Source organism: Apodemus sylvaticus, chromosome 9 (assembly GCF_947179515.1).
Source record: "Apodemus sylvaticus chromosome 9, mApoSyl1.1, whole genome shotgun sequence".
Lineage (NCBI taxonomy): Eukaryota > Metazoa > Chordata > Mammalia > Rodentia > Muridae > Apodemus > Apodemus sylvaticus.
Window position 1 is genome coordinate 58737338 of NC_067480.1, and position 23723 is coordinate 58761060.

A 23723-nucleotide genomic window follows, 5' to 3' on the forward strand; every position below is an offset into this window, starting at 1 on the left:
CTGTTGGGCTTTTTTTGTACTAGTGGGTATTTAGTTATTTTGGTACAAATTGCTGTTTTGGAGTGTGACACTTACTAATTTGTGTGTACAGTAATGATCACAGTGTTAGAAGTTTTAGTACACATTTTTAGCAGACTTGAATGAATTATGTTATTTTTACAAGCAATTAAGGCCCACCTATAGAAATGAGCCCTTTTGAATAAATACTGAGATTTTAAGAGCCAGATGACTTCCCTGTGAGTAAAGCTGTTCTAAAGGTAGTCTATCTGTTGCCTTTCAGATCAGCATTTCTGAAGCTTTCTAATGGTGTGCAGGCTGGTGTCCAGCAGGTGGCTTGGCCTCCTCCAGGCCTCTCATCCCTTTTGAGGCCCTTTTCTTCCCCCTTTTTAATGTTGTTTATCTGTGCCCTTCTTAGCTAGTCAGCAGAAAATCATAACCAGCCTCTTTTAAAATGACAGGAATTTGAAACTTTGCAAAAATGAAATTTTGAATTTAAAATTATTTATTATCTCTATTCATCCTTTGCCTGCAGTTTGCTGGATGCACTTATATGGAGTTAACTATATTTTATGGTTAGATCTTCAGTCTGCCACATCATTTACAGCTTCTTGCTCTGTGATGCCCGTAGGGCTAAATGGTTGTTCAGCTGCACATAATTTTAGGCAAATTGTAGAATGTGAGAAGAAACACCTGAGTTGTGTTCTCTCATGTGATCATTTGGCTCTGTTCATGTGTGTGACCTAATGATTGCTCTCTGAAAGGAAATGTTGATGCTTGCAATTATAAACCATATTTTATCATAAAGCATGTTGATGTTTATTTAGACAGTCATTTATTGAATGACTAGGTATATTTGGCATGAGAGGGTATTAGTGATAAAAAGGCTTTAATGTATATATTTTAACAAGAGAGGCAAGAATATAAAAATCAGTTAAAATGTAGCAAGAGACTGTGTACACTGCTCTTCAGAGAAGAAATAATATACATGTTTGTACTGGGTTTTCAAAGGCTTTTTGAAAAGATGTGAACTGAGGGGCTGAAGAGATGGCTCAGCGGTAAAGAGCTTGCTGCTTTTGTGTGGAGCCTGGGTTCAGTTCCCAGAACCCGCCTGGTGGTTTACAACTACACTTAAATCCAGTTCCAACCAGACAGACACCACCCTCTTCTGGCTCCATGGTACCATGCAGACAAAACACACACACACACACACACACACAAATATATATATATATATATATATATATATATATATATATATATCATTTGAAATGTAAATGAATGGAGTGATTAATTTAAAAAAAAAGTAGCTGAAGTGAGGGGAGCAGAAGAGGTGACTGTGGACTCGCAGCCATTTGGCTAGCATATGTGAAGGAGGGAAGGTGCCAGGACAGCAGTCTGATCAGCATTTATAACATGTTACTAGTGATGTAAAAGGGATAAAATAATCCATGCACACATTTGCCTGTGTACATCCAAATTATACTTGGCAACACACATAAGTTGATTATCGTCGGTTGTCATCTGGGTTGGGGGAACCGACCAGCTATAGGACCATGTAAGAGACATTCTTTTCAATACCTGTCCTTTTGAAGTTGAAAAATTTAAATACATTAAACACAAAATTTAAAACATGGCATGTGTAAATGATAAGAGTAAGGTAGATTTTTTTGGAATCAAATTTTAAAAGCTACCCCCTCTAAAGTCTTTATTACTTATGTGTATAGAATGGAAATACATGAGGATGTGTTTAGCTAGGTGTCTTGATAGCAGCATGGACTGGATTGTAGCAGAGAATTCATGACAAGAAGAGAGGCCTGTCTGGGGGGGCTGGAGAGATGGCTCAGCTGTTAAGAGCACTGACTGTTCTTCCAAAGGTCCTGAGTTCAATTCCCAGCAAACACATGGTGGCTCACAACCATCTGTGTACTCACATATAATAAATAAATAAATAAATAAATAAATCGAAAGAAAGAAAGAAAGAAAGAAAGAAAGAAAGAAAGAAAGATAGATAGATTAAATTGTGTCTAGGTGGTCTTTTCCCATTTTAACCAAGTGGGAGTTGTAAGGCCTACTCTTAGGAATGACCTCTGTCAAGGGCCAAGAACTCCTACTAAGAACTTTAAAATGTCTGCATTTATTTTGATAATTTTGTTTTCTTTTCATTAAACCATGGATATCAAACTTTTAAAGATATATTACACACACACACACATGTGCACACACGCACGCACGCACGTAGGCATGCACACACCTGCGCGTGTCGATATCACAAAATAAGACCTTTGCTTTCATAAGTCAGTGTTCTCTAGCAGCTTGTTAGAACGCTTGTCTTTTGGGAGGGGTGTACATTGGCAATGAGAGCAGCCTCTTCTGAGGTGCAGTCAAGGCAGTACAGGCTGCAGAGCTGCCTCCTGGAAGACAAAAAGACTGGCTGTTACTAAATCTCTCTTGTGGGTGAGAGTTTGCTTATTTTAAATTGCCCATATGAAGGAATGTGTTGGAACCCTACAGCTATGTTTCTTGATGCTCTTTTCCTCAGCACAGCGACCCTCCTGTGTGCCCACTAGTAGCCCCTCTCGTCTTTCTGACTCGTACTGTATCCTGTGCTCTGCCTGGAGGTGTCATTTGCCATTTACCTGCATTTCCCACCATTCCTGTTTCCTCTTCTCCTTTTCCCTCCCCTCCTTGACTCTCCATCTCTCCTACCTCTCCCCCACCTGTATTTTCCCCCATGTATATTTTTAGAATACATAAATATTGTTAGTTTTTAGATGACTTTACAATAAAATTGCCCATAAAATAGCATGGTATAAAATATGTCAAATATGTTGTTTTGCCTCTCTATCTTCAGAGAAATAGATGTGCATGTGTGTATGTGTATATATATTTTGTTTATATTATGTGTATGTTTACATTTATTTTTGTTTTTCAAGACAGGGTTTCTCTGTGTAACCTTGGCTGTCCTGGGACTTGACTGTAGACCAGGCTGCCCTTGAACTCAGAGAGATCTGCCTGCCTCTGCCTCCCAAGTGCTGGGATTGAAGGCGTGTGCCACCACTGCCTGGCATTTTTGGACATTTTTGATAATTTCTAGTTTTCTGGATTAATATTCAACTTAGCTTAAACTGGTCTACTAAACTAAAAACTATGTATGCACCATTATATCAAATTAAGTTCTTATTTGGGAGCAGTTAAAGAATTACTTCTTTAATCTGTTATATTTTCTTTTTTGCTTGATTTGTACCCCCAATAAATAAACTATTGCATCATTCTCACTTTTGTTTGCATACTGCACAATCATTATTGGGACTAATTTGACTTGAAATGGAATGCTAACATGCTTATAAAGCAAATAGTAGAGTTGGTTTTTCTATAATTGGTATATTGGAGAAGATAATTTAAAGTGCTAGCCTATTAAAAAGCTTGTAGATGCTTCTATGATATAGTTGGCCTGGATTATGATAATATCTTCAAAGGAATATTCTAGAATCTACACAAATGATTAGATTTCTCTTTTGAGCAGTAAGTTTTTACAACAACATTAATAACATTTACAGTTTTTGAAATTCATACAGTAAAATTTTCTCATCGAGTATATACATGTTTTACATTTCTAGATTATTGATGTATTGATATCTGCTTCAGTTTTGATTTAGTACAGTGGTTTGTTTTTAATGATTTCCATTAAAGAAAAAATAATGGAAACTTCAGATATGGTGACATACTTCTGTAATTGCCAACACTTGGGAGACGGATAGGAAGATGGAGTGTCATCAGCAGAGCCTGTATACTGAGACCCCGCCTCAAAGAGGGAATGAAAAAGTTTATACTTTGCTACATCTTTAATAAATACCTACCCTTTGGAGATGACATTAAGACCTTGCATATGTTGTATATTAGGATTTGCAAAGTAGCTTCAGGCTTGGTTACAATCCATGTAACTGGTCCATGAATTGAAGCTAATGTTATTCAATAGAATATTTATGATAAAAAGAATGTGCATATCTTGATCAAGACTTTGTTGTAAGCTTCAGATTATTTTGTTAAACTATCATAGTTAAAACATTGTCTAACAAACTTCCTGGGGCTCTGGGATGGCTTAGTAGATGAAGGGCTTGCCATGCAGTCCTGAGATAGTCCCTGGGTGGGTCCCCAGCACAGTGATAGAAAGCTGAGCATGGTAGTCTGTGCTTGTCATCTCAGTGCTGCTGGCGGGCAGAGCCAGGCCAGGCAGTGCAGCTGAATCTGTGATTTCTAGGTTCAGGAAGAGATCTTGTCTCAAAATAAACAAGTCGGAGAATAATTGAGGAGGATGCCCAGTGTTGACATGGCATCCACATCTGTACACACATGCATCTGAGTATGCCTGTGCACACATATGAACACATCATACACATACATACACAAAAAATGAATGAATATGCAGGTATACACACAAACACCTCAACAGTAACATGCTTTGTTTAAAGTTGTAGTAGCTAGAGTATTTAGGTGGGCCCAAGTAAAAGAAGATACTTATAAAGTAGTTTAAAATGGCAAAAAGAATTGATTTGATCATGGAAAGGTCTTATCCTTATTATAAATTATAGTTGATAACTGGTTCTAAATTAAATGCATTTCCAGTTAATTTTTATTTTTTTCAAAGATTTATTTATTGTTACATCTAAGTACACTGTAGCTGCCTTCAGACACACTAGAAGAGGGCATCAGATCTCTTTACAGATGGTTGTGAGCTATCATGTGGTTGTTGGGATTTGAACTCAGGACCTTCAGAAGAGCAGTCAGTGCTCTTACCCACTGAGCCATCTCTCCAGCCCTCCAGTTAAGTTTATGTGAAACTTTTCTGACATACACCAGTGACATATAGCCCTTGTCAGGGATTATTTTGACTGATTGGTTAGAATTTCAACCATATGTGTTTTATGCTTTTATGAAGGTTATACTCTTCAAGGTCCATATAATTTAAGAATAATCCCCTGTACGAAACAATAAGTTGAACTTGTTTTGTGTATTGGGTGTGGTTTATAGCATTCATATTATTTGTATACTGTACCATTTTAAAGTTCTTTAATTTATGTTTGCATTGAATCTGAGTTATACCAGTAAAAGTAATTAAAATGGGCCTATTATTTATTTATCTGTTTTCTGTAGAAAATAGAGCTTCCAAAGAAACTGACAAAGCGTTATCCAGCATATGAGTTATATCTTTATGGAGAAGGATCATACGCTGAAGAACACAAAATTCTCCCTTTGACAGGAATTCCTGTTCTCTTTCTTCCTGGTAATGCTGGAAGCTATAAGCAAGGTAGGTAGTGGAAGAAAGATGTTAACACTGTGGAATTCAGCTCCAGACTTTGAATCAATGTGCATAATGCCAGAATCAAGTGGTGTAAGTGAAAAGCTTACTCTGTCAAGTACTGTTTCAGACCTACTGGGAGGCCCATGTACATGCCACTTCCTTCAAGAGAAAGCAGACATTTAAAATAGAAGGAAAAGAAGAGTTGAACTCTGTAGAGAATGAGAAGAATCAGATGGTGTAGGTGGGTGAATAGACTATACAGGTATTCGGAAATCAGATGGCATAGGGCAGGGTGACTAGATTGTAGAGGTGTTCAGAAGTAGAGGAAAGGTTTATGTTGGAAATGAAGTTATGAGAATGGAATCTGAAGCATTCGGTGGGGAGATAAAATCTTAAATTATGCCAAACAAGAGAAGAGATCAGTTTTTCTCCTTGGGTAGAGACATATAGTAGTGTGGAGGGATTACAGAATGATGGGGAGAATGTCAGAGTTCTGAGATAGCAGCCACATATCCCAATCTGTAAGTAATTTTGTTTAAATTACTTTTAACATATATGATAACCATATGTGTTTATTGTTGATCTACAAAATATTTGTGGAGTATCTACCATAAGCCAGGAGTATTCTAGGTATTAAATATCCAGAGTAGAACAGGTCAGTACTCAAACACATGTCTTTATTGGGAGACAGCCATCAGTAGATGTTCCAGTAATATTAAAAGCTATGAGAAATAGGTAAGTCAAGCACCAAGGGAGGCAGAAGGTGAGTAGTAGGGACGTGGCTTAGATGAGGTGGAGAGGGAAGGCCACGTCGAGGAGGTGGGATCTGAGGAGAGCTTGAGCATAGTTTAGGGAAGTCCCTGATACAGAAAACGTGTTTGCACTCAGGACCACCATGACTAAAGAAAAATGAAGTTAGGTGGAGGGGTGTGTGTGTGTGTGTGTGTGTGTGTGTGTGTGTGTGTGTGTGTGTGTGTGTGAAAGGCTGCTGAATTTGAGAGGCATGTGAAACATGATGCTTTGGGTAAGAAATTATATAATCTGATTTTTTTTTGTTAACTATCATGTTTGAAATGATATACATTTACAGTTGTTACAAAGTGAACTACAGAGACCTAAAACTTCAGTGAAGAAGTAGAAGATTGCCTGGAACCCCCCTGAGTTCCTTCATGATTTAAGCTTTCTACACACACACATACACACACGCATATTTCTACATTCTAACTTTAAGGTGGTAATTTTTTTAAGTTTCTTTGTAGTCTTAATACCTGAGTGTGCATCCCTGGTATACTTTATGGGGATGATTTTAATTTTTATAATGTATAACCATCAAGTATGTGTTCTTTGTGCTTGGTTTCTTCCAGTGTGTTTTGTCTGTAAAAGCCCTCTAAGTTACTGTATGAACAGTAAACTGTCCATTTATTTAACACTATGTTGTTCTTTTGTATAATTTTTATAAAAGATAATTTTTATAATTTTTGCATTATTTTTGTATTGGCAGTTACAGTGTCCTTCTACATAAATCTTAGAGCACATAAGTCTGTACTTGTAGATTTATCCTAGTAATATTAACGTCCCATCACAGGTTTTATATAGCCCCCTATCTTCACTTATTACACTGATTATATTCTTATAATTAGCATATGCTGCTTTCCTTTATGCTACCTGTTTGACAACACTGAAATTGTGAAATTAAAATTTTTGCAAATCTAATAAATCTAGTTTACTCTTTGGAAAGGACCAGTATGGCCCTGCTTTGAAGAGAATGTGCTATTACAGGGTGAGAATGGAAGCAAGGAAGATGCTTATGCATCCTGTGTCATCAGAGAAAGGCAAATCAAAATGCAATACCACTTCCTACAAGGATACTATAATGGCTATAATAAAAAAGACAGATAGTAGCAAGTGCTAGCAAAGATGTGGAAAACTGTAATCCTCACACACTGCTGATGGGATGTGAAGAGATGAATGAGTAGTGCAAATGCTACAGTAGGGATGGACCTTGCAAACACCATAAAAAAGGAAAGGAGCCAGTCACACAAAGTCACATTATGGGATGATATCACTTATCCGAAATGTTTAGAATAGGCAACTTCATGGAGACAGAGAATAAGTTGGTGCATATTAGGGACCAGGAGGAATAGCAGGATTGGAGAGTGAATACTCATGTGGTTGAAATACTTGGTTTCCATACTCACTAGAGGTGGCGAATGCACTAAAATCCATGGAATTACAAATTTTGCACAAGGTGACTTGTGTAAAATGTGAATTTTATCTGTTCTTTTAAGTGTGTGTGTGTGTGTGTGTGTGTGTGTGTATGAGTTGGAAGGTTAGGGGTGGTACATATAGACTGTAGGGTAGAAGCTAGAGATCACCATTAGGATTTTTTTTTAAATCATTTTCCACCTTTTTCTTTCTTCTTTCCTTCATCTGTCTGTCTGTCTGTATTTATTTTTTAATGATCTCACTGAACCTGTAGCACTCAGATTTACCTGGAAATCTGTCCAGCAGGATCCTTCCGTCTTTGTCTCCTCAGTGCTGTAGCATATGTCCGGCTTTTTACAAGGGTTCTGGGATCTGAGCTCAGCATGTTCGTATTTGAACGACAAACACTTTACCAACTGGGCTCTAGCCTCAGGTTCTTATTTGGTACCATCGATGTGCATCACACTGAAATAATGTGTGGGTTTCATGATGGGTTTATTTATTAAAATCTTCAAGACAAAGTTAGATGCTTTTCCAGCATGTTTTGTATAGTGAGCCCTCTTCTCTTTTACTCTGCAGTTCGTTCTATCGGCTCCATTGCACTTAGGAAAGCAGAAGACATTGACTTCAAGTACCACTTCGACTTCTTTAGTGTCAACTTCAATGAAGAGCTGGTGGCATTGTATGGTGGAAGCCTGCAGAAGCAGACCAAGTTTGTACACGAATGCATTAAAGCAATTCTCAAACTCTACAAGGTAGGAGATAAATATGCAAATCAGTAAAGCCAGTGGCTTTGTTTTTTTAGGGACACATTTGATTGTAAATAGTATATTTGTTTATGTTGGAGTTGGAACAAAAATACAAAAATGGCAGTACTTTTTAAAACAAATAATGGAATATCTTCAGTTCAGTGCTAGTTTAAAGATCTAGGTTGAACTGAAACTTCCTAGTTCATTGAGAGATCCTGTCTCAAAAGGTAAGGTGAAGCGGGTAAAGGAAACTGCTGTCTAGCATGATGACCTGAATTTAGTCCATGCCCCTCTCCCCAGCCTGCCCCCTGATACTCACATGTGCACACATGCCAAAAATAACAAATCGAAAAGTAGAATGACTAAATTACTATCTGGTCAGTAAATTATAGGGAAAGGCATTTCATCATGGAAAAAGGTGGACATTTTAAAGACTTTGGGTTTTATCCCCGCCCTTGTTCCCCAAAGAAAGAAATTCCCTAATGATAAAGGATCAGTTTATGTGGGGCAAGAGGGCCATGCCACTAGACAAACTTCAACTGGTAAGGTTGAAACAGGTTCAAAACCTCAGGGAATCTTCAGAATTGAGAATGGTAGGTGCCAAACCAGCTCCCTGCCAAGCTCCACCTGTCCTGTAACACATAACCATGACACCCCACTGAGAGGACCATGACAACTGGTCACGTAGCATAAAAACTTGGGAGTTCTCCATGCTAATAAGGTATCCAGATACCTCAAGTGTTTAGCCAGTGAACTTCCCTTCTCACAAAAGGTATTTAATCCCTGGCTTACCCAGAGTAAGATAATATGCATTGACATCTGCCATAAAATAAACCAGTTTGGACAAGCAAGGACGACTGTCTCCATCAAGGATTGCAGAGGTGGGAGGCCTTTGTAGTAAAGAGCTGCGCCTAAATCTCCCTGAGAAGGCCTTCTCTTTCCCAGCCCCTCCATACTCAGCACTCTGTCAGAACTGAACCGGATTCAGTCTCTACTGGTGCTCAGCTATCCCCTTCCTGCCTGGCACATAGGGGAAATGTGGACCAGTGATTCCCATTCTCAGCTCCTGGAGGTCCCCAGCACATTTGTGTACACAGGAGATTGGGAACCACAGCATCAATCCCAGAGCTCACTGTTTCTTGCCTAGAAGAACATGGGCTTGAACCCCTAATCATAGACTGTGTTCTGCCTCCCCTGAGAGGCTTGCTGGTGGCGCTTCATCACCCCAGCAGCAAGGCAGACACACAGTCCAACAAATTTATAGAAAACCAGAAACAAAAGAAGAAAAAAACCCTCGAATCATTTGTATGCATCTAATCCTTCCAAATTCACAGAGCAACATCCAGTAGAACCAAGATGTATTAGCACAAATAGCACTAGGGAATTCAGCCCTTTTCTTCCAATTACCGATAAGAAAATCAGTAAACTATGGATTTGAACACCATTCACTGGGTTCTGCTATATAATGTTTATTGATAACTTTAAAGCACTCTACCCAACAGCTATAGAAATATTCTTTTTAAATACACAATGAACATTTGCTAAGCTGTATTCTGTGCTAGGTCATATGCTGGATTGTGGATATTAATAATCTTCAAAATATTAAAGCCATGTAATTTATTTCCTGAAAATAGCAAAGTTAAATTAAAAGTAAAAAACAATTTTTTTTAAACTGTTACTTCTAGATTACCCAGAGTTTTTAAAAAATGAAATTGGAAGATACTTTGAGCTGAATTAAAATGAAAATGCATATCAGAATTTATATTTTACGCATGTGCACAATTTTCAACTAATAAAAAGAAATTTAGAGGATTAAATAATGGTTAAAAGAAGTACTGTTTTGAATATTTATATTAGAAAAGAGTAAGCTTTCAAATCAATGGCTTAAACTTACAGCCTTTATAAGCTAGGGAGAAAAGAGCTAATAAAGTTAACTAAAGCAAGAAAACAAGGTGAAGGTGGAAATTAAAGAAATATAAAACAACAAGAATAACTTTTGCCAATAGCTGATTCATTAAAAAGATCAACAACTTGTAAATTATGGCCAGACTGATCTGAAAGATGAGAATACAAAATAACAATATCAGGAACTAACGAGGATATAGTTCTCCATTTGGAGAGGGTGATACAGGAGTATCATGTATGCTTTCATGTCTGTAAACTTAATAACTCAGTCATATAAAGTTTTTGAACTATAAATTATAAAACTGACATAAACAGAAAATCTGGGCACCCTACTATCTGTCAGAATTTCTTTTGAATTTATAATTTAAAATCTTATCACTGAGAAAAGCCTTAGGGCTTTTCAGTTACTTTACTTAGTAACTTTCAGTTATGTGAAATTCTAGTCCATATTTAAGAACAAATGCTGATTGTAAAACAACAGCAACAACAAAAGCAATTTTCAAAAGGACAGAGGAAGAAAAAAGTTCAGTTTTCAGTCCAGCGTAGATCTGACAGCAAGACTGGACAAGGACTTTTAAAGAATGAGGAAATTCCCTTTAAGAAAAAAGTAGAGAACACAACAGTCATTAAAAAGAAACTAAAGGGTTAATATTTCTCAGGATCACAAATATAAAATTCTCAACCAAGTCCCAGAGTACCAAACTCAGCAGTAAAAAAGTATAGTATATCATGACCAAATAGAATTTATTGCAAAAACCCTAATCTGGTTTAATATCTCAATATGATTCAGTATATAGTCCATCATAGGGTCATCTCTATAGCTGAAAGCCACCTGGCCACACTAGCCCCGGTCCATGGCTTGATGAATAGAAAAGGGAACATAAATTTAATACAGGAGGAATAGAATTTAATGATCTCTTCCTACGTAATCAGGATGTTATAGGGAGAAAATTATCCTCTTTGCTGGGAGATTGCAGGATGAAACTCTGTATAAAGAAAAACAAGAGTTAAGAATGACTCTAGATACTCTGTTTGGACAGCTGAGGGGATTGAATTGCCTTTGATAGGACTAAGTAGAGGATACTTGGAGGCAGTAAAGTCTAGTTTAGACAGGTTGAGTTTAAGATTCGTAAGATATTCCCAATATAGCAATTGTGCAACAAGGGTTGTGCAACTGGGTCTAGAGCTAAAAAAAAAAAAAAGGAAAAAAAAAGAAAGAAAGAAAGAAAGAAGAAAAGAAAAGAAAAGAAAAGCAGTTGGCATTAGTTGGGAGTTAAGACTAAATATATTTAAAGCCAGGGGGGTAGATGAGTTTACCAGTGTGGCCAATATCAGTAAGTGTCTGTGTGTGTCTGTGTAAAGAGAAAGAAAAGTCAAAGACACAAGGTCCAGGCCTTCTTTTAATAGCTGAGGGAAATGCAGGAGAGCAGCACCAGAGACTAGGAGTGAAAGGGGGGGAGCACTCAGGGCTAAGAACAAGAAGTCGGGCTTTAGAGGTTGGCCCTTACCACAGTGAGCTTCCTCTGGGATCCCTTCGCCATCCCCAGGCTGGATGACATGCTAATGGGATTATTCAAAGTGTATTCAGTTTATAGCACATGACCGTCACATAGTGAAAGGACACAAAGCAAAATGGGCAGAAAGAAAAAAGACACAGGATAAAGTATGAAAAAAGCAGGTGCGAGCTTCCAGCAGTCTCACAGGGTGGGCTGACATTTGCACTTCATTCTCCTCTGTCAGCAGTTGGAGAGGGAGGAGCATTGCCCATAACGGGCACTCATTAGAGGCTCCGTGTCCCGTGTTTTCACTACAGGCTAATTCTGACACGTTCTCCCTAACATATACAAGAATTCTAGCCTGGGGGATGACAGGTATTCATCATAAACCATAACTATTTGCATTGTGGGCACTGCGAAGTAGTTCTCAACCTTCATAATGCTGAGAGCCTTTAATACAGTTACTGTGTTTTGATGACTCCGACCATAAAATTACTTTCGTAATTTCACTGCTGTTATGAATCATAATGTAAATAACTGATAGGCAGGATATCTCATGTGTAACCCCTGTGAAAAGGTCGTCCAGCCCACAAAGGAGTCACAACCACAGGCTGAGAAGAGTGGCAAGGAGCCTTCCAGATGTAAGGACCCAGCTACACTCTGCAGCAAGCTTGCTTTTAGTTCACCCGAGGGTAGCAGACTTAACCAACAGTAACTGGAGAAAGGTCCATCCGAAGGATCGGTGCCGGGGAGACAAGCCCAGGGTTGTGGGAACTCTAAGGAACAGGGAGCACAGACTTCTGTTTGTGTGGTTTTGAGATGTTCTCACTCTGTAGTTTCCTGGCTGACCTAGAACTCAGTGCATAGATCACGGGCTGGCCTTGAGCAGATGCTTCGCCAGTGCTAGAGTTAAAGGTTTGTAACACCACCCCTAATAGACAAAGATCATTATTGTTTTAAAAATTTAATTGCATATATATGGATATCTTGTCTGCTTGGCTGTCTGTGCGCTGTGTGGGTGTCTGGTGCCTTTGGAGACAGAAGAGGGCATTGGATCTCTGGGGACAAGAGCTGCACCCTGCTGTCTTCAGCTGACATGCAGGTGGTGGCAGTTAAACCCCAGGCCTCTAAGAGTCAGGTGAGCTTAACTTCTGGGCCAGCTCTCCAGCCCCTATAAAGATTATTTTTAAGCAGTACTTATTTAAAGAATTATATAACCAGGGAATCAATGTTGAAGATGCTATTTTATTTTTTAATCTAAAATGCACTGTAGAGAAATAATTTGAAGAGATGTCATACGATAGTACATTGCAACAACAGCTATAATTGTCTCATCCTTTAAAACTATTTTCAGTGCCAAATATTCTGATTTCTTATACATTATAAAAAACATTTATCTATTTATATTCCAAGCACTGCCTCCTTTCCAGGTGCCCCCCACCAACTGAGACCCTTTTCCCATCCCTCCTCCTGTTCTTCTCTGAGAGGGTGCGACCCTGCTGGGTATCCTCCAACCCTGGTGCATCAAGTCTCTGCTAGATTAGGTGCATCTTCTCCTACTGAGGCCAGACAAGGCAGTCTTGTTGGGTAACAGATACCATAGTCAGGCTACAGCTTCAGGGAGGACCCACATGGAGACTGAACTGCACATCTCCCACATATGTGCCCAGGGCCTTACTCCAGCCTATGTGTGTCCTTTGGTCAGTGGCTCCTTCTCTGAGATATCCCAGAGGTCCGGGTTAGTTGATTCTGTTGGTCCTCCTGTGGGGTTCCCATCCCCTTCAGGGCCTTCAGTCCTTCCTCCAACTCTTCCCTAAGAGTCTCTGACCTCCTTCTAATGTTTGGCTGTGGGTGTCTGCATCTGTTTTAGTCAGATGCTAGACAAAGGCTCTCAGAGCAGAGTTAGCATAGCAGTGCTGTAAGTAAGCAAGCATGTGCTGTTGCGTTGAGTGTTTAATATTCTAATATATATTTAATATGCTCATACCTCAGATTGTAAGCAACCTAACAAATGAGTACAAACATGATTTACTAACTCAAGAATTCCAATTTTAGTTTGGAAATCTATAACAGAAACCTGTTAAAAGTGACAAAACAGAAAAGAGTATTAGCATATTGTTTGGAACTGTATGAAAATGGATTTTTCTCTTTTGAGAGGTACTCCTATGGTTTATCTTTGCTATTGTATTGCTCATATGCAAACAGAAGTACTAAATATTTTTCTTAGGATGCTAAGGTTTCTGTGATGGCGATTTTATTTTATTTGTCTTTGTTTAATAACAGGGTCAAGAATTTGCTCCTACAAGTGTGGCAATAATTGGTCACTCTATGGGTGGCCTTGTTGCCAGAGCATTGCTTACACTGAAAAATTTTAAACAAGATCTGATCAATCTTCTTGTTACACAAGCTACTCCTCATGTGGCTCCTGTGATGCCGTTAGATCGGTTTATTACAGGTAAGTGCGCTGGCATTCAAACAGAACTAATCTGGTCAGGGTGAAGCAAGGAAGTCTTTGTAGCTATTTCCATTAGAGTTTTTGTTGTTTTGTTTGTTTGTTTGTTTGTTTGTGTTTTTAGTTTTTGTTTTTGACTTTGACAATTACTGGAGGATAACCCTAATCTACTCTTCTAACTGCTGGCCGGGCTACCCCCGAGCGGTGTACCTCAGATGCCTGCTGTTTCTCCTGGCCATGTGCTCATGGTCTAACTCCCCTCGCAGCAGTTTCCTCCCCTCCTTTGTTCTTCCTCCTCCTTCTCCTCTCTTTTCTCATTCCCAACCAGATAGTTCAAACCCCACCTACCTCTAATCAATCCCTCTAGTAATTGCATATTACCAATTTTATTTAACTTACAGTTTTAAATCAAGGAACAAGGTTTGCATGAAAAAAGCTTGTAAAGATGAGAATTCAAGAATTCATTGTAGGCCTAGACTTTCTGGTACAGAATTTAGCATTGCAGTACATACATAGCAACAGACTAAACCTCAACAGTTCCTCTTTTTTGTCTAAATAAAAAGGCTTTTTCTTTTATAATAATAAACAACAATGGCTGGAGAGATGGCTCAGAGATTTAGAGCTCTGACTGCTCTTCCACAGGTCCAGAGTTGAATTCCCAGCAACCACGTGGCGGCTCACAATCATCTGTAATAAGATCAGATGCCCTCTTCTAGTGTATCTAAAGAGAATGACAATGTACTTACATACTTAAAATAAATCTTAAAAAATAATATACCATATACAGTAGGAACAATAATGAAATTATTATAAAAATTATTAGGTAAGACTTACATTGAAAAGTTCTAGTCTGTATTTGACAATTCAGGAGAAAGTATTCTATTAGTTATCATATCCTGGTGACTTTAGAGTTCTGTATGTAAATCAATTTCTAACCTAACTTGTTTTAAATACCTTTATAGACCTAGAACATCTTCTTAAATCCTAAACAACTTAAACTTATAATAAGACTATGACTTTCTAATCTTTAACCAATCAGAGACCTGAGAAAGAATAAATATTACCTGAGTATGCAGGAAGCACAGAATGCAGCTTCCAAAAATAAAGGAATGACAGAGACAGTTGACCACTTAGATTGTCCCCAACATTCTCTGTAATGCTGGAGCGCCTGTCTTTAAGCCTTCTGGACTATCTGACAGACCTTTTGTGAAGCAGGAACTATGAAGCAACGGTTGCTTACCCTGCCTTGGCAGAGCTTGGGGATTGACGTCCCTGCGCCTGTTTGTCCTCTCTGCGGGTGAAGCATGGACATTTTTTTGCCCATTGGCTAGCTTGCCGCAGTTGAAGCAACCGCATGTGGAGGGCTTTGATGCTCATCATCTTCCAAGTCAAATGCGGTGCTGCCAAGAGCTGACATGTCTCAGTGTCAGAAAGGCCTGAAATTAATAAGAACTCTTTCAGTCCGTAGTCTGTGAGTCTTTGAGGGGTTTGAAGATTATCTATTCATAGCATATCTGAACCAGCAAATGTTGCCTGTTTCCAGCTACCTGTTATCTGTACAACCCACAGTATATATTTCTGTGATAATCCAGACTGGAATTTAACATGACCATGAGTTTGATTGACTGACTGTTAACTTGCATTACTTAATTATCCTAAACAGTTTGTAATAGCAGCTCTTAAAAAGACTGGAACTGCTGGGCAGTGGTAGCACACACATTTTTTTGTTTGTTTGTTTTGTTTTTTTTTGTTTTTTTGTTTTTTTCGAGACAGGCTTTCTCTGTGTAGCCCTAGCTGTCCTGGAACTCACTCTGTAGACCAGGCTGGCCTCGAACTCAGAAATCCGCCTGCCTCTGCCTCCCAGAGTGCTGGGATTACAGGCGTGTGCCACCACCGCCCGGCCAAAAGCCTTATTTTTTAAAAGATTTATTATATTTATATGAATACACTGTAGCTGTTTTCAGACACACCAGAAGAGAGCATTCTTACAGATGGTTGTGAGCCACCATGTGGTTGCTGGGCTATATATTACACACACACACACACACACACACACACACACACACAAGTGTGTAGGATCGTGAAAGGTAGCCTGGTTCCTGGTTGAGCTAAGGCTAGAAACTCTAGTGACCCTCAAGGGAAGGCAGGCCTGTTGCCAGGGAAGAAGGCTCCTGGCAGCACTCCGTAGATTTGTGGCCGTCAGTCACGTAAGGGCTTTTTTTTGAGACTGGTCAGTTATTTTCTCTTTGGAGGTTGTTCATAGAGCCCACTTACTAAACTAAACTTACTATAGCTGGAGCTGACCTTGAACTCCTGATCCTCCTGCCTCCCCATTGTTGGGTTTATAAGTTTGCAGTTCCATGCCCAGGTCAGTTTTTCTTCCTCATATGCCCCAGGCTCTTTCCAGGGCCTGTGTGGACCTCCTATATGCCTTTGTTCTAAAGCAGGCGGGCACAAATCTGAATTGAGCTGTGGCCAGGGTGTGGCTCTGTAGTGGAGTTTGGACATTCATACAGGGTTCTTGAGACGCAGGGTCAAATTAGACTGGGAGGAGAGAGGAGATACTGCTCCTCTGTGTTTTCATAATGCAGTGTCTAGCTTTGAAGTCTCTGAGAATTCTTAACTTTAACTCTGCTTACTAAGTTATCTCAATAGTTTGTCAAGAAAAGAATAGAAAATACTTAATTTAGTAGTTTTGTACCTGTTTTTTATCTTAATATTTTTTTAGCTCCATTGGTATTTGTCCAAGGTTCTCAGTGTGTTAGGTATAATTGGTAATGCCTCAAGTGCATACTGCTGAGATCTTGAGAACTTTGTATAGCAAATGTTTAAAGCCATGCCTGGGGTCTGATGCAGGAACAGGAAGCATTAAGTTTTGCAGCCAAGAAGAAATGAGATCTTCTTTTTTCTGTCTCAGTTTAGTAATCAACATTAAAGTTTTCTTACTTTTCATGCATGAAGTGAAAGATTGCCTGGAAACTTGTCACTTTAGATTTACTGCTAAATTTAATGGGTAAAATCCTAAGCATGAGATTTTCTTCAGAGGTATCCTCCTGACATTATTATGGCACAGTCCTGGTCGTTGTAGGAACTTAAGTAATAACGTGTGGTAATGATTATCCAAAGCAGGGTTGCTAAGCCTTCGAAACCTGGAACACTTTTGTGACAGGAGGAGGTGGACGTCTCTTTTTTGAAGACCATTTTACTGAGGGTAGTTTATATAAAGAAATACACATATTTACTATATATAATATGATGGGATTGAACACAGACTACATCATGAAACTAACACACTAATGTCTACAACTCGTTCGCACAGTTTATGCGGTCTTTGGAAGAACATGAGGGTTTCTCCACCGGGATTGGTGGAGCATCACTCTTGTTTGATACAGAGATCTGTTTGTGTGTGAGCTTAATGAAAGGTGCAATTTGGCCTCTTTCTTTACTGACACCTTTAGTACGTCTCAGTATTTGTACTATGATTGCAAACATGGGGATGTATTCAAATTTCTCAAAATAGGGAAATGTGAATAGCATTATTTATAGACCAAATAGCATAAGCAAAACTGCAGGTAAATATTAGTATTATAAGTATTGTTGCATGAAATAACTTGTTTTTCAGCATTTCTTTTTTATTTTCCTCCAGAGTTTTATATGACTGTAAACAATTATTGGATCTTAAATGCTCGGCACATAAATTTGACTACACTTTCTGTGGCTGGAGGATTCCGGGATTACCAAGTTCGTTCAGGACTGACTTTTCTACCAAAATTAAGCCATCATACCAGTGCATTATCTGTTGTGGTAATTATTTTAAAGATTCTCCATAGTAATATAGTAGACACAATGGAACATCAAAAGGGCAATAGTATATATCTGCCTATAATTGAGTGCTGTCTATAGAGCAGGCCTTGTGTGTGTGTACTTGCATTGTGTGTGTGTGTTTCCTTTCTTCTGTAATCCATTTGATAATGTGTTGCTGCCAGTATTTCTAGATCTCTGATGAAAATATTTTACTTACAGAATTTTTCCACAGCTGTCTATAGTAGAACTTGACTCTTTAAACTTTTAAATAGTTTATAATTTTTTTAATGTTTTTATGTATCCTATTAAAGTCAATTAAGTAACAGTTTTTCAATGTTTATCTCAGCAGTTAAATTAGATTTATGTTCATTGGGTCTAGAAAATTGATGAGTTTAAGACCATGATTGGTGTTTGTAGCATAGGTTAAATTGCTGTAATTTATTCCCATATAGATAATAGTATCTTAAATATAAATGGAGTTTTACTGTGTAGGTCAGTGATATGGGGCCTGGGCTAATGCCAGACACCCACCTGGAAAACGTCACTTTCTAGATCCCATTAGTGTTCACTAGTTCAGCTCATGAAAAATCAGAATCAGGTAGAGCACAAGGATTGAAAAGGCAGTTAATGGTTCCATGAGCAACCACTCTTATAAAATGTATTCATTTTTATTAGTTACATTTGTTCTCTGACAATTTCATAAAAAAATATAATCTGACTATTCTCCAACTCCTCTTACCTCTCTCCCACCCTGCCAACCTCCTTCCCTACGAATCTATGGCGCAGTCACATCTGTTTCGGTTTGTGATCCGCTGAGTTTAACAAGGGCTCTCTGTGTGACCATGAGTTTAAATCTATCCTTTGGAGCCTGACATCTGTCAACAGCTGTAATTCAACAGTAGGGCCTCACGAGCAACTCCTCCATCCTTAAATGACTGTTGACAGGGCAGTTCTTATGTGGCCCCATACCAATAACCACGGCTACTGTGGGCTCATGTTTGGAGTGGCTTGTCCTTCGTAGAAGATGGCTTTTCAGAGCTGCTCTCCATGTAGTGGGCTCCCAGTTCTCTCTGCCCTTCCCGTGCAGTGTTCTTTGAGCTGTAGGGGGAGGAAGGGTAGTGTTTGTGTGTTGCCTTTATAACGTCAAAGAAAATAAAGCATTCTTATGTTTTTTTCACATTTTTAATTGAATATATTCTTCATTTACATTTCAAATATTATACCCTTTCCCAGTTTTCCCCCCTTCCAGAAAACCCCCAACCCATCCTCCCACCCCCTGCCTCCAAGAAGATGCCCCTCCACCCAACCCACTCCCACCTACCCTCCCTCGATTTCCCCACGCTGAGGCATCAAGCCTTCATAGGACCAAGGCCCTCTCCTCCCCCTGATGACTAACAAGGCAATCCTCTGCTACATATGTAGCTGGAGCCATGTGTATACTTTTATGTTCTTGATAATGGTAAATGCTGCCTGCTGGTGGCTGAGCTGCTACTCTGCTCAGTAGCTAATAAAATCTTAAAACCAAAGAGAACTCTGATTGTCAGGATTTTTTGTAATTTATCAGCAATAGTCCCCAAATATATATAGTACTCATAAATTTATAAATAAAAAGGGCGGAGAGGATTAAGAGTTATAGAATGTGGAAATAATCAGTATATATTATGGTAATTATGTAAATGTCATAATCTCCTTTGTGTGGTTAGTATATGCTAATGAATATTTCTTAGACACACCCCTGTTTATAAAATCACATGTTAGAATAAACCAAGCAGTAGTTTACTCAAAACTAAAATTCTGAAATATCTATTGGGACATTTTAAAAAATTTATTTATGTATTTACATCCAAAATGCTGCCCCCTCCTAGTTTCTTTTGCATTTATGTAAAAGTAAAAAAAAAATCTATGTAAGAAAGCTCTGGTATTTAATAAGATTCCTTATTAAAGGAATGTTAAGGTCAACTTTTTGTGTTTTTAAAATGTTAGATGTTAAACTTTAGCATAGGATCTGTGTTTATGTTCATTTTTAAAAAGTAATAGAAGCTTTAGAACCAGAATGACTTTAGTTATATTATGTAGGAAATAATATACTTGGATCATCTTTTGTAAAAATTAATAATTTTAGTCAAAGAATTAAACAATATAGTAAAGCTAACATTATGTGTTTCTAGGTATTAATTTGAAAAATCCAGCAATAGGAAATAGTAAATGTGCTTGAGTTTAATTTTTCTCCTTTTCCTTTTAGAGTTCAGCAGTGCCTAAGACCTGGGTCTCAACAGACCACCTCTCCATTGTGTGGTAAGTTATAAATTAAATTGGTGATTTTGATGGTGTTTCTTTCTCACTGATGTAGTAATTGGTTTGCTATCTTTCATAGAATTTGACCCATAAATAAGTCCAAAAGTGAAGGGTGAGAACTCAAAGAATAAAGAAAGTATGATCGTTTCTAACATATTTTATTTTTAATAAATAAATAAATGTGACACTAGTAACAGTGTCAATTTTTAAAAAATAAGTATGTGTTTTAAGAAAATTTATGTGCTTCCTTTATTTTTTAGGTGTAAACAATTGCAGCTGACTACAGTTCGAGCGTTCTTTGATCTTATTGATGCTGATACCAAACAAGTATGCGTTGTTAATCTGAAAGCTTATTTTAGTCAAGTAAAAGCTTTTGTTAGCACTAATAAATTTAATTCATTTCAACGTGGATACTAAGAGAAACCTGGACCTTGTATCAATTTAAATTAGTTCTGAACTGGAAATATCTTTATATCTTCTGGTGTGGTGTATAAATCATTAGTTCAGGAAATGATGAAACTAAAGAGCAAAGGGCCTTTAACTCTGCCCTCAGTTCCTTTAGCAGTTCAGAGTTTGATACATATTTTTCCAACTTTTATTTTTAGTTTAAGAGAAATATTTATTAAAGACTAATAATTTTTCTTAGTAATGTATTTTGAACAACATAATCTTTCTTACTAGGTTCTCTTGAACCATGTTTTAAAGTTTTCTTTGGCATACTAATAAAATCAAAATGTATGCAGTCATTCAGTAACTCATGCTCACCAGAGATTTACCTGTGTACTTCCCAGGTTGAGTCATGTCTGTAATGAGATTTCATATATCAATTCTTCAAACCTGGCTTCGAGTTTTTCAGTTAGCAGAGCACATAAATCTCCACATCATGTTACTTTGTCACTTCCTTAACGACTGCTGGATAGGCTGTGGTAACGATCATTCCAGCATAACTAACAGGCTTGTGTTCATCAGCATCAGGTCTGCTGTGAGGCAGGAACAAGCTGGTTTTACCCATCTTCAGCTGCCTCCCTCCTGGCTCTGGCTTCGTCCTCCTGGAGAAAACATTAGTGTTTGAGATAGTCTGTTTTCATCACAGCAGAGCATTGCAGCCCCAGATCTCAATAGCTGAGTGACTGTAAACAGATTATTCTCTACGCCTTAGGTTTTTTGTTTTGTTTTGTTTTTGTTGTTTTTTTCTTCATAAAATACAGGTACATACTACCTTTTAGAGTTGTGAGGATTAAAGTTCATAATGTTGTTTTAGAACAGTGCCTGGCTCAGAAAGAGTAAATGTTGACTGTTTATTACTCAATGCTTCATCAAATTGTCATGATCTAGACTGTATTAATGTTCTTTCTAGATAACTCAAAAGGCTAAGAAGAAATTGTCTGTTTTGAATCACCATTTTATAAGACACCCAGCTAAACAGTTTGAGGAAAATCCGTCCATAATTTCTGACCTAACAGGTTTGTGGTAGTAACCTTTAAAGTAGAACTTTTTATTATTATTTTTGATAAATCTGTTATTAGTACACGGTTCCTATTTGGTACTAGTGGGAAATTGGACTACTTCAAGTATTATGGGTTAATTATTTACTGATTTCTGTATCAGGGTGCTAACAAGTTCTTGGTTTGAAAGGGTAAAGTAGAAAAGCAAATTGTAAGATAAAAGGTTTGTGCTGGAAATAACTTGATAAATAGAAAGGTTTAGGAGTTATATACCCTTGTTTTTCCTGATAGTCACCCAAAGAGAGAACTGTATTATTTATAGCATCTTTATTTCTCACAGTCATTTACTCTTCGACCTTTTTTTTTTAGGTTACCAGCACATTATTCCATTGATAAATTTGCTTTTAAGCATATACCGTGTTAGTCCTTTAAATGTTCTGCATGGGAAAAGTAATGCTTATTTCCTTCTATTGAGAATTCCATTCAGCTGAAGGGGCCGAGTAGATTTGTAATTCTTACCTGATGTGAACACAAGCTGAGGCTAAACACAAAGAGTGCATTTCTGGATTTTATCTCTTAAAGTTGCTGGTGTTTAAGGAACTGTTTGTTTGTTATTGTTTATAAGTATTTATCAGAATTCAAAAAAGAAAGAAAACTTTTAAGATGGAAACAAAACAAGGCAAATAAATTTGTTTCCTTTACATTAAGGGACATCTATGTGGGTTCCAGTAAAAGTGTCCAGATGGTCCTATGTGGCTTATAATGTAAGTATTTTATCAGTGTATTTTTATCCAAACTTACACTCATATTTATTTTTAAAAGTTAGGAAATGTTAAGAACAAATCCCATCTAAATTTTCCATGATTTGGTAAGAATACCTTGATAATAAATATTGAATCTGTTTAATTTACCTGTTTTATCATAAATTTGGACCTTTTTTCTTTGTTCAGTTTATATTTAGTTAAGGAAACAAATGAGACCTATATATTCCTGTTGGCTGATATGTCAGTATTCCTCTTCAGTATATTTTCAACTCTTATTTTCTCTGAAAATTATTGACCAAATATCAGTCACTTTTTATGATGGAATTTCATACTGATTCATTTTGCTGATTGCATTTCTGTGGTCATTCAGTCTATTCCTTTTCCAACTCTTCCTATGATTTAGTAACTGGATCTAAATGCCTGATGGATTCTGTTTTTTATTAGTTTTTTTCCCTAGAATCTCTTCTTGAGACATGAAAAGTTGGCAGGAAATGGCTGAATGAATTAATTTAGGCCACAAAAACTGATTAGAATACTTCACAGAAAAATTTCCCCTTCTCTACTAAGATTGTAAAAAGTAAGACAGATCCCACAGGAAAGTAAGATATGCTCTTTTGGATTGTACTTGAGTGTACTCGCTGTTAGAGTAGTTAGTGGGTTGGTACTTGTTCTCATTCCTGAGGTATCTGTTGTCAACTCATTGGATAGGAATATGCTTGCACTCAATAAGTTCATTGACTCTTTTTCTGACAAGTTGAAACCATCCCAAGTTTGTCTCCTTAATCTTTTCAGTACAGCTACTTAGTTGTGTCTGTTAGTGCGCCCATTCTCCAGATGAGTGCACACTAAGTGGCAAGCATCTCAGCCTCTCCTCCTCCAGTGTCTGAGTTTGCTATTTATTTAAGGAAGTGTTTCATTAAGGAAACTGTACCTACAAACCAGAATCTGGCTATTGAGGTTGGTTATACAACCTTCTCAATAGCCAGAGTGATTGAAAGTTCAGTTAGCACAGCCATACATGGTGGTACACAACCACACCTTTAATCCCAGCACTTGGGAGGCAGAGGCAGGAGGACTGCTGAAAGTTTTAGGCCAGCCTGGTCTATGTGGCAAGTTCTGGACCAGGCATTGCTATAAAATGAATCCCTGGCTCAAAAAACCAAACCAAACCAAAGCCAATAAGTAAAAGGTAAATCATCACACAGATGCAGACACTGGGGCTTCTAGGATGACTCTTCTGCAGTCTTAGTCTCTTGTCGACTTATCTTTACCTTCCAGTCCCAGCCAACTGGTTCTTAGTAACAGCAAC

General features: G+C 37.9%; 1 protein-coding gene across 1 annotated transcript in view; it reads left to right on the top strand.

Moving 5' to 3' along the window:
* Nucleotides 1–23723, top strand: part of Pgap1 (post-GPI attachment to proteins inositol deacylase 1) — a 65848-nt gene that overhangs the window by 1756 nt on the left and 40369 nt on the right. The window contains exons 2-9 of the mRNA XM_052192936.1: nt 5152–5305; nt 8084–8259; nt 13938–14109; nt 17753–17910; nt 20153–20205; nt 20466–20532; nt 21563–21668; nt 22359–22414. Coding sequence (XP_052048896.1) covers nt 5152–5305; nt 8084–8259; nt 13938–14109; nt 17753–17910; nt 20153–20205; nt 20466–20532; nt 21563–21668; nt 22359–22414 — 942 coding nt within the window. The remainder of the gene's footprint in view (nt 1–5151; nt 5306–8083; nt 8260–13937; nt 14110–17752; nt 17911–20152; nt 20206–20465; nt 20533–21562; nt 21669–22358; nt 22415–23723) is intronic.